The 12,009-nt window shown below is 45.3% G+C and overlaps 1 protein-coding gene across 4 annotated transcripts in view; it reads left to right on the top strand.

Annotated features, from left to right (window-relative positions):
- CIMAP2 (ciliary microtubule associated protein 2) overlaps positions 1 to 12,009 on the top strand; it is a 50,943-nt gene extending 38,934 nt beyond the window's left edge. For 3 of the 4 annotated variants that reach the window (XM_024246455.2, XM_054534256.2, XM_054534239.2), the window contains one exon: positions 11,556 to 12,009. In XM_024246455.2, the coding sequence (XP_024102223.2) occupies positions 11,556 to 11,628 (73 nt within the window). In that variant the 3' untranslated portion in view covers positions 11,629 to 12,009. The remainder of the gene's footprint in view (positions 1 to 11,555) is intronic. The other variant, XM_054534250.2, reaches the window with a different exon arrangement.

Genomic DNA, 12,009 nt, shown 5'->3' with positions numbered 1-12,009 from the left:
TCCCTGTTTTAAATATGGTACTCATGGCCGGGCGCGGTGGCTCACGCCTTTAATCCCAGCACTTTGGGAGGCCGAGATGGGCGGATCACAAGGTCAGGAGATCGAGACCATCCTGGCTAACACGGTGAAACCCCGTCTCTACTAAAAATACAAAAATTAGCCGGGTGTGGTGGCAGGCACCTGTAGTCCCAGCTACGCGGGAGGCTGAAGCAGGAGAATGGCGTGAACCTGGGAGGCGGAGCTTGCAGTGAGCCGAGATCGAGCCACTGCACTCCAGCCTGGGTGACAGAGCGAAACTCCGTCTCAAAAAAAAAAAAAAATATGGTACTCATGATTTCAACTATGCCTGGTGCCATCCTGAACAGAGAATCTGTCTCCAGAGAATAAATCTCCAATCTTCCGCCAGGCTAAATGAAGGGCACTCATCTGGCTGCAGACAGTGGGGGAGAGAAACTGATATTATACAGATTATCAAACTGATATTATACAGACCGATCCCTTTCGGTTTCATCTTCATTCCCACTTCCAGGGGTACCTAGTGCTGCCAATTCCTTAGTCTTTTGGAGTCGGGGGATTCTTAGCTTTACCCTTTACTGATTTGGGGTTTAGCTTTCTTAGGTCTACTAGGTTAGTCACCATTCTTCCATCTGCTTTTTAACTTCCAAAATATTTTTTCTTCCTGCTGCTTCTCCTGTTCTTTTTGCCCTTGTGGGTACATGCCTTAACATTTTTATTCCTTTACTTTGTTTTAGTGAGGTTTCAGGAGGGAGAGAGGTTAATATACCCATTCAGTCCATGAAAAGTGTGGTGAAAATTCTGGGTTTCAAAGGTAAAATAAAAATCTTGCTAGTATCATATCTAAAATGACACTGAACCTGCAATCTAAATCAAAGACAATCAGGCATATTTCATACTTCTCTTCTGAAACATAAATGATAGAAAACACTGTTTATATAATTCTCAAGGAAAAGAATTGGGACTTTGTAGAGTCCTCTATGTAGCCAACCAGTCATTCATGTGCAAAGCAAATGAGAGATGCACAAATATTGGGATATATATGAAATGCATATTTTTCTGAAAATATTACTGAAGGATATACTCCAGTCAAATGAAAAATGAATTAACATGGAGAGCTTAAGAAAGGGGAAGACATGGCTGGGCACAATGGCTCATTCCTGTAATTGCAGCACTTTGGGAGGCCGAGGCAGATGGATCACCTGAGGTCAGGAGTTTGAGACCAGCCTGGCCAACATGGTGAAACCCCGTCTCTACTAAAAATGCAAAAATTAGCCAGGCGTGGTGGTGCACACCTGTAATCCCAGCTACTCAGGATGCTGAGGCAGGAGAATCACTTGAATCTGGGAGGCGGAGGGTGCAGTGAGCCAAGATTGCGCCATTGCACTCCAGCCTGGGTGACAAGAGCAAAACTCCATCTCAAAAAAAAAAGGGGAAGGCATGCATGTAAAAATACATCTGGCTGTGATATATCAGATAAATGTAACCAACAACGAAAAGGAAGAGTAGTAATACAAACACTAAGCAAAATAGAATTCAAGGCAAAAATGGTAAGTGGAACAAAGATGAGTATTTAATCATGGTAAACAATAAAAAATCCATGAAGAAATTATAATAACCATGAACTTTTTTTTTTTTTTTTTTTTTTTTTGACACAGGGTTAGGCTAGAGGCTGGAGTGCAGTGGCACAATCACAGCTCGCTGCAGCCTTGACCTCCTGGCCTCGAGCAATCCTCCCACCTCAGCTTTCCAAGTAGCTGGGACTACAGGCATGTGCCACCACGCCCAGCTAATTTTTGTATTTTTTGTAGATGGGGTTTCACCATGTTGCCCAGGCTGGTCTCAAACTCCTGGGCTCAAGTGATCCACCAACACTGGCCTTCCAAAGTATTGGAATTACAGGCATGAACCACCATGCCCAGCCTAACTATGAACTTTTACACACCCAAAATAACAGTAACAAAATCCCATAATAATAATGAGAATTCTTAATAGACCTATCTGAAAATCTGACAGCTAAGGATATATAAATAATTATTTGGAGGATTTGAATAGATGTATTTTATTCCACATTATTTTCAGATACTTATAGAACATTTATAAAAATTGATCTCTAAGAAAATCTCATTTAAAATGTTTAAGTTAACACCCTACATAGGAATTTTTAGGTTACTTTTTCTAAACATAATACAACAAAACAAGAAGTTAACACAAAAGGATAACCCCAAAACCAAGTACTTGGAAAGTAGAAAGCACTCTTCTAAATAGCTCTTGGGTCTAAGGGAAAATCAAGTTTAGAGTTACAGACTATTTAGACATAATTACAATGGAAACTATAGATCAAAACCTGTGTAATATGGTCAAAGCACCCATTAGAGGAAAATTCATGGCTTTAGTTGTTTTAATATCAAACAAAAAAGACTGAAACCAAAAGAAGCAATCATTCAACTCTGTAAGTTTAAACAAAAAAAAATCAAAATAAAAAAAATAAAGCTGGAGTGAAGAATCAATAAAAATGGGCTGGATGCAGTGGCTTACACCTATAGTCCCAGAACTTTGGGAGGCCGAGGCAGGAGGATCACTTGAGGTCAGGAGTTAGAGACTAGCCTGGGCAACATAGGGAGACCCTGTCTCTACAGAAAATTTAAAATTTAGCTGGGTGTGGTGATGTGCACCTGTAATCCCAGCTACTTGGGAGGCTGAGGTAGGAGGATTGCTTGAGCCCAGGAGGTTGAGGCTGCAGTGAGCCATGGTTGTGCCACCACACTCCAGCCTGTGAAACCTTGTCTCAAAAAAAAAAAAATTAATAAAAATGAATGGAGACTCAATGAACAGAGGAGCTCCCATTGGATCCTCACAGCTCTTTCATGTTAATGCCTTCTTCTCCAGAGTGGTGGTCAGGCAGGAGCCAGTCTGATTGTGGGTGTAAAATGTAAACATCTGCAGATGACAGAGGTGCTAAAGCAATGCAAAGGGTGACTGTCTGCCCTGTCATCCTCATCTCATGTGTGAATAAATGATGCTTGGAGAGGTGGGGTGAAGGGGATTGCTGAGTCCCACAGCTGAACAGAGGCAGTGCAGGGACCAGAAACACATGGCTCCGACTCTGACCCTGTGCTTCAGCCTCACCTCCTTGGCCAGGTTGGGAGGAGGCCCTTGGTGGCAAAACACAACATGTTCTCAACCAGTGCGCTGCCTTTGGTCCAGGCAAGGGAGTGCATGTGTGAGAGTTATAAAGTCTCCTTCTGGAATGTGTGGCTACAGCTAATCTTTCTCACCCCTCATGCCCAAGCTGCCTTCTTCCCTGCTTCTTCATGCAAACTGCAGGGTTCTGGGCTTCCAGCCTGGAAGCCTGGGATTTAACTCATGTGTGGGAAAGGCAGCCTTTTGTTTTCCATTCTGTAAAGCTGTGTATATAGTAGGTGCCTCATAAATGTGGTTGACTGATGAGTGGGCCAGGTTTTTCATCTAGCCAACTTTCTAGAGCTTCTGGATCTTCCAGCAAGGTCTTTTTTACTCCGTCTGGCCTACCTCTGGTCATGTGGATATCAGAATTCTGCTCCAGGCCAGGTTCTGACCCACTCCCTTTGTCTTCCCCACATTGTGACATTGGCCACCCTGTGATTTGTTCTTTTTTTTTTTTTTTTTTTTTTTGAGATGGTGTCACGCTCTTGTTGCCCAGGCTGGGATGCAATGGCTCACTGCAACCTCCACCTCCCAGATTCAAGCAATTCTCCTGCTTCAGCCTCCAAAGTAGCTGGGATTACAGGCATGCACCACCACAGCTGGCTAATTTTTGTATTTTTGGTAAAGATGGGGTTTCACCACGTTGGCCAGGCTGGTCTCAAACTCCTGACCTCAAGTGATCTGCCTGCCTCAGCCTCCCAAAGTGCTGGGATTACTGGGGTAAGCCACCGTGCCTGGCCTATGATTTGTTCTTGAAACATCTTTCCCATAGTTTTTGTTTGGAAAACTCCTCCTATTCACCCTCTATAGCGCTGCTTAAATAGGGAGTCTTCCCTGATTATTTTTCCAGGCAACTTCAGAAGTTCATACAGAACTTTTCTATTTTCCAGCTCTGGTGTCTTGCTGGCAGGCACAGAAGGAACTCGGTGAATATTTGTTAAATGATGAGTCAGTAAATTAATTAATAAAATGGGCCAAGATCTGATAACTCCATGAAAGGAACTCATGAGAAACTTCTTGTCTGATTTGGCAGAAGTTTATTTTTCCTTTTAAGTTTCTTTCTCTGATATTTTATTACAAAAATTTCAAACATATAGCAAAATTCAAAGAATTTTACAGTGTATACCTGTATACCCACTACTCAGATCATATGGGTTGAGTCTCTCTTGTCTGAAATGCTTGAGACTAGAATTGTTTTGGATTTGGGATTTTTTTTCAGACTTTGGAATATGTGGATATATATAATGAGGTATCTTAGGGATGGGACCCAAGTCTAAACACGAAATTCATTTATGTTTCATATATGCCATATACACACAGCCTAAAGGTAATTTTCTACAATATTTTAAATAATTTTGTGCATTAGCAAAGTTTTGACTGCCACCCATCACATGAAGTGAGGTGTGGCATTTTCCACTTGTGGCCTCATGTCAGTGCTCAAAAAGTTTTAGATTTTGGAGCATTTGGATTTTGGATTTTCAGATAAAGGAAGCTCAACCTGTACCACTAATGGTTTACTCTTCTTGCTTTATGACCTATCTTTCTACCTATCTGTCTATCCATCTGTTAATTATCTTTCATTTTTGATAAAGTTCAAAGGAAATGGCAGCCACGAGTACACCTTCTCCTAAATGCTCCAGCACGCATACTTTTAGTATTTGAAGCTAAAAGGCATATTCTTTATCCAGAAATCTGAAATGGAAATCATAAATGTCTATCCTCTGTAATGACAGTAATAAATTATTATATTCTTGGAATATCTTTAAAATGGACAAAGTGATGGTTTTTTTGTTTGTTTGTTTTTCGTTTTTTTGAGACAGAGTCTTGCTCTGTCACCCAGGGTGGAGTGCAGTGGTGTGATGTCGGCTCACTGCCGACATCAAGGTCACTGCCTTGACCTCCTGGGCTCAAGCAATCCTCTCACCTCAGGCTTCCAAGTAGCTGGGACTACAGGTGCGTGCCACCACGCCCAGCTAATTTTTGTAATGTTTGTACAGGAGGTTTCACCATGTTGCCAGGCTGTTCTCAAACTCCTGGCCTCAAGTGATCTGCCTGCCTCGGCCTCCCAAAGTCCTGGGATTACAGGCATGAGCCACTGTGCCTGGCCGGACAAAGTGATTTTGTATGTACTTATTGTATGCAATAGCTTTAAAGGGTAAGGATTACGCTCAGTGGTTTTCAGTTGAGAGTATTGAAGTTTGAAGAGAAAAAGTGATTTTCCAAAGTCATTGTTAGTAAACGGCATTGATGCATATATTTCTCAAAAATTGATTGTGCACCTACTGTGTGCCAGGCACCTTGCTGGTTCCTAGGACACTGCAGAAGAGAACCAGACAGCAGTCTGGTCCAGAGTGGCTCCAGCTTCACGGGGAGGGCACTCACCCAGCTCCCCAGAGTTACAGGGCAGCCTGAGAAGAGGGATGAAGGCAGGTGGGGCCGAGGACTTCTCTCTCTCTGTCCAGAACACTTTGCCCACTCTTTCCCCTGAAGCTTTCTGGAAGATGAGAGCAGAAAGGAAGGCTCTTTGAACCCAGGAAGGCTGAGGCATAGTTGGCCTTCACCATGACCCATCTTCCTGCCCTTACCCCACCTGACCTTATTTGATCACTCTCCTTTTACCCTTTGTGCATGCTGTTTTGGTGAGATTTGGAAGTTTGGGTAGGAAAGAGGGACTCAGGAAGCTCAGCATGTGGAGTCCTCTCCTTCTCCCCTCAACCCCCTCTGCATGTTTACTCTGGGACCCAGAAGTCAGGTGGTTGCCATTGAGACTGTGTGGCACCAGGGGAAACTGGGCTTAACTCTAAGGGAAAGCAGTGGGGAGAGAAGGCCCTACTTTTTCATTTCTCCTTCCTTCCCTCTCTCCCTCCCTCCCCCCTCGCCCACCCGCCTGCCTGCCTGCCTGCCTGCCCGCCTGCCTGCCCGCCTGCCTTCCCTCTGTCCCCCTCTCCTTATTCCTCTCTGTATTTCTGGTGGGGGTGGATGGGGTAGGGACTTGAGCATATTTCTGGCTGATGGGCAGGGAAGGAGGGAGAGATTCTCTTGTGAGGTGGTGGAACATGCTCTTTGCTTGGGCTGGAGGGGTGATCACCCTGAGCACAGGGAGAAACATTGGCCTTGGATGGGGGTAGGGGGTGGGGGAGAAAAAAGGTTGATGATTTAATTGAATTTAGTGGATATTTGCTAGGGGTCAGAACACAGAAGGTCTCAGGCAAACGGGGCAGAGAGGAAGGATTGATTTAGCATCAGGTAGATGAAGGAGGGCTCAGCCAGGTGCCATAAGCATGTGGGGCAGAAATGCCCATGTCTACCTGGAAAGGTGGCCTGGAGAGATGGAGGATATTCTGGGCTGGAATATCCTCAGCCTGGCCGTGAGGGGTAAACGAGCCTGGCCTGATCAGGGATGGCTGAGCAGCGGGAGGGTGGGGTGTGGCAGGGGATATGGAAGAACGAAGCCAGGTGAATCAGGTGGGGTGGGATCGGCCGAGTCTTGATGGAGGAGTCTGGTCTCTGCTGATGAATACCTGCAAATCAAGCAGCCAGTAAGCGTTCTTCAAAGTGCAGTTGACGTGAGAGGAAATCTTTGGAAAACGCCACTTGGAAGATGTAATGTTAGGATGGGACTTGCCTTTGCCTTCTCATATCTGAATTACCAGTTGCTCAGGTAGGAAACCTTCAGGGGTTATGAAATATTACAGTAGACCCTTAAAAAATGAGTCCTAGATTGAGGTAGGGGACTGCGGTTCTGTTTACAAGCCATGTGCTATTAACAAGTCATGTGACCTTCCTGTTGCATATTTTGTTCCCCAAATGACGTCAGCATTTATAGCCCATGTCCCCATAGGTAGCCTGCACTCCGCTTTGTGTCGTCTGCTTGATGGCCTTCAGATCAGCATGGACTTTTCACCCTGACATGGCCCGTTTGAGGCTCCAACAAGTTGGTGAACATCAGGAGAAGATGCAGCTTAAAGTCTCCACTTTGGCGTCTCTTAGCTGTGTGGCCCTGGGCTACTAAGCACAACTCTCTTTTCTTAGCTGTAGAATGGGCACAATGAAGCCTGTCTCACAGGCCAGGGTCTACGTGGAAGACTTGCCATCCAACTCCTTCTTCATAGCCCAGCACTGCACAGCAGGGTACTGCTGGCATGTGGGAGGGGTGAGGCGCCTCTTCTTCATGGTGCCAGACTCTCCTGCCCAGTGGCGGGATGGTTAACATTCCAGGTGCCTGCCCGCTGGTTGGGGAGTAGTGGCCCCCAGTCTTTGGGAAGACCCCAAAACTCTCCTGCATGTTTTCATTGCCCCCAAGGGGGAAAATGCCACCCCCAATTTAGCTGATTCAATTCAGGATACATTTACTGAGCGCCAACAATGTGCAAGGAAGTCTGCTGGGATCACCCTTGAAGGGGGCTGTGTGTAATGGTTGGAAGGAGCAGAGGCCTGGGAGGAAGGAGAACAGACTTTCTGTCCCTAATCTATACAGATCATTTCATCTTTTTCTGGCGTTGAGTATACATCTGTACTGGATACCTATGTTTAAGGCTATGGCTGTTTTTTCAAATTGCTTACAGTTGAGGATAGAGTGTATTGGAGGGGGAGAGAGGAAATACTATGGGAGTTCAGAGGAGGTAAATATTATACTGAATTTGGAGCCTTCCAAGCAGGGAGGGCTGCTTGGAAGAAGTGGCATTTGATCTGGTTCTCAAAAGCTGGATAAGAGTTGGGCTTGGAAAGGGGTAACAACTGTTAATCAAAGGTTGACTGTGTGCCAGGCACTGTACTCAGCTCTGTATAAACATCTTTCATCTGGGCGTAGTCATTCATGCCTGTAATCCCAGCACTTTGGGAGGCTGAGGCAGGCAGATCATCTGAGGTGAGGAGTTCGAGACCAGCCTGGCCAACATGGTAAAAGCATGTCTTTACTAAAAATACAAAAATTAGTTGGGTGCGGTGGCAGGTGCCTGTAGTCCCAACTACTCGGGAGGCTGAGGCAGGAGAATTGCTTGAATCCAGTGGCGGAGGTTGCAGTGAGCTGAGATCCCGCCACTGCACTCCAGCCTAGGCAACAGAATGAGACTCCATCTCAATTAAAAAAAAAAAATCATCTCTCATGGGCATCACAAAGCCCTGTGAGGTATGTAATAATTGCTTTTATTATATAGATGAGGAAACTGAGTAACTTTCCCAGGGCCACAGTGAGTTACTGACTGTAGCAGTTAGCTATTTCTACGTAACAAGCCACCCAGAAACTCAGTGGCTTAAAACAATAGCCATTTGTTATTGTTCATGAGTCTATGGGTTGGCTGGGGGCTGGCTGGTCTGGGATGGTCTTGGATGGAACAACTAGACTCTCTTCCATGCGGACTCTGGCCTTCAGTGGTGTAGCCCAGGCTTGCTCCTATGGAGGAGGCTGGGGTTTGAGAGAGGAAGTGTGCAAGGCCTTTTGCAGCCCAGCCTCAGAATGCCACACCATTATTTCTACCACATTCTGTTGGCCAAAGCAAGTTCCATGGCCAGCCCAGATTCGAGCGGGGCAGGGGTTGTGGGAGAGTAGACTCTACCTCTTGATGGGAGAGGCTGCAAAGTCACATTGGAAAGGCCACCAATACAAAGAGCTATGAAGGCCTGGGCCATTTTTGCTCTCTGTGTAGTACAATCACAAAATAGGATTGGATCTCTGGTCCATCTGGCTCCAAGCTGTGTTCTTTTTCTTCTTCCAGGGAGGATAAAAAAAATTAGGACAGAGGGAAGAGCATGAGTGAAGGAAAGGAAGCAAAAAGTTCAGGACCTATCTGGGCAATACTAAATGGCCCATTTTGAATGATGTGTGGGGTGTGTAGAGGGAGTAGTGGAGAATAAGGCAGGAGAGGTGGTTCGGTCAGTCCTTAGAGGGCTAGAAGGCTATAGCTAAGCTGCTTGGACTTTATCCTGTATTTGAGAAGCCACAAAATTTTTTTAAAGTTGAATTTATTTATTTATTTATTTATTCGAGACAGAGTTTTATTTTGCTCTGTTGCTCAGGCTGGAGTGCAATGGCACGATCTCGGCTCACTCCAACCTCTGCCTCCTGGGTTCAAGCGATTCTCTTGCCTCAGCCTCCCAAGTAGCTGGGATTACAGGCACCTGCCACCACGCCGGGCTAATGTTTGTATTTGTAGTAGAGACAGGGTTTCGCCATGTTGGCCAGGCTGGTCTCAAACTCTTGACTTCAGGTGATCCACCTGCCTTGGTCTCCCAAAGTGCTAGGATTACAGGTGTGAGCCACTGCACCCAGCCTAAAGTTGAACTTATTATAGTATAACTCACATGCAATAAAATTCATTCTCTTTAGGTATACAATTCTATGAGATTTCGTTGCTGTTTTTTGAGATAGTGTCAACACCCTGTCACCCAAGCTAGAGCACAGTGGTGTGAACATGGCTCATGGCAGCCTTGACCTTCTGGGCTCAAGCTATCCTCCCACCTCAGGCTCCCAAGTACTGGGACTACAGGTGTGCACCACTACACCCAGCGAATTTTTAAATTTTTTTGTAGAGACGTGCTTTTGCAATTCTGCCCAGGCTGTTCTTGAGCACCTGGGCTCAAGCAATCCACCCACCTCAGCCTCCCAGAGTGCTGGGACTACAGGCATGAGCCACCACACCCAGCCCAATTCTATGAGTTTTGACAAATGCATGTAGTTGTCATACATATCACCTCAGGCAAGATATAGAATATTCCTATCCCCCTTGTGCTATCTGCAGTTAGTCTACTCCTCCCCCTGCCAACCCTGGCAACTCTACCATCCCTGGAGTTTTGCCTTTTCCAGAATGTCATGTAAGTGGAATCATCTGTATGTAGAATTTTGTATCTTTTTCTTTTATGTTACACGGTGCTCTTGAGATTCAGCCATGCTGTTGTTGTATCATAGTTTGCTCCTTTTCAATACTGAGTTGGATTGCGTTGTGTGGTTGTGACACAGTTTGTTTATCCATTCCTAAGTTGAGGGACATTTGGATTGTTTACAGTTTGGGGAATTTTTAATAAAGCTGCTATAAACAGTTACATACAGGTCTTCATGTAGACATATGTTTTTATTTCTCTCTGGTAAATATCTAGGAGTAGGATTTCTAGGTCATTTGGTGGGTGTGTGTATAACTTTGTAAGAAGCTGCTGAACTATCTTGAAATGGCTGGTCCATTTTGCACTCCCACCAGCAATGTATGAGGGGTCTAAAGGTTCTGCATCCTTGCCAGCACTTGATATTGTCAGGGTTTTTCTTTTCTAATTTAAGCCATTCTAATAGTATATTTCATTATGGTTTGAATTTGCATTTCTCCAGAGACAAGATGTTGAGGATCTTTTCATATGCATCCTCTGATGTCTTCTTTTGGTGAAGTGTTTTCAAATCTTTTGCACATTTTAAACAAATGGGCTGCTTTGAGTTCCTTAGATATTCTAAGCATAAGTCCTTTATCAGATATGTGTTTTGCAAATATTTTTTCCCAGATATCCAGAAGGATTTTAACGGGAAGTAATTCTTGTGTTTAATAAACGTACTTATGGCATTATGGACTGTTGCGGGGATAGAGACAAGGAGGCTGCCTCAATAGTAGAGATGAGAAATGAGGCATGGGGCTGGGCCAGGGGCCGTGGGCATGGTAAGGAATGGAGAGACAGGAGGCGTGGAGACCCACTGGATGGTGGGAATGACCTCTCTTACCCTGGTGAGTCCTCCCTCCTTTGACAAATAGTTGTTAAGCATGGGTAATGATCTAGGCATAGGGGAAATACCAGTGAAGAAGTCCAAGTCCTGCGTTCATGGAGTTCACATCTTGTTAAGGAGGACAGACAACAAACAGATACATAAGTGTGTAACGTAAGGGCTGGTGGATGCTGTTTGACACACACAGCAAGGGGTTCTTATGGAAGTGCCATCTTCCAAAGGGCTCATGGGAAAGAACTGGAGCAGTGGAGGGAAAGTGGGACTGAGGTCAGGGCTTACATTCTGGCCCTGATGCTGGCCTTCAGGTGACCTCAGGTAAGTTCCCTCCTCTCTCTGGTCCTTGGTCTTCTCTCAGGGTTGGGTTAGATAATCTTCCAGGCACTATGATTTTATACCTGAAGTTCTTACAAGCCAACTTGGGTGCTTTAATGAGCTGAACTGGATGTGAATTGCTATAATCCCATCCTTAGAATCAGGCTGTTTTGTTGGAAAGGTCTAGAAGTCATCAATTTTGGCCTCTCACCAATGTAGGATCTCCTGTGAAGCAGAACCAACAGGTACCTGTTCATTCCCTATGGGTGTCCCTCCAGGGTTGAGGAGCCCACTCCCTTCCAAGGGATCACTTCCATTTTTAATTTTTTCTGTCTTTTTAAAGGGAAAGGATCACACCATTTACTAAGGGGAAGTGCCCTCCAACTGTGGATTACAATTCAGATCCTACTCCTTAAAGCCACATGTGAAGGACAGCCCGCAGTGACCGGAAAGCCCTAAGGCCTGAAGACAAATCTGGGGGTGACAGCATGGGCGTGGGAGTGGGGTGTCTTAGAGAAAGGACACATGGGCCTGGGAGAGGGGAGAGATGTATGGGGATCACCTTTGCTGGAGCTGCATACCTGAAGGTCACAGTGTCTTCTGGGACAGCTGGGGACAGGTATCTTTTGTTGCAGGAGATCAATTATCCTGAGAACTCAACTCAGCCAGTGACACGAACATGGGGGCCAGAGAGCAGATGGACTGAAGGGATGGGACGTGGTTGACACTCGTGGGACCTTTTCTATTCTAAAGCCAGAGTGCTTGGCTCCTTGTTTATTAAAGTTCAGAAAGTGGTG

The sequence above is a fragment of the Pongo abelii genome, chromosome 1 (assembly GCF_028885655.2).
Source record: "Pongo abelii isolate AG06213 chromosome 1, NHGRI_mPonAbe1-v2.0_pri, whole genome shotgun sequence".
Taxonomy (NCBI): domain Eukaryota; kingdom Metazoa; phylum Chordata; class Mammalia; order Primates; family Hominidae; genus Pongo; species Pongo abelii.
This window is presented reverse-complemented; position numbering and strand designations above follow the sequence as displayed.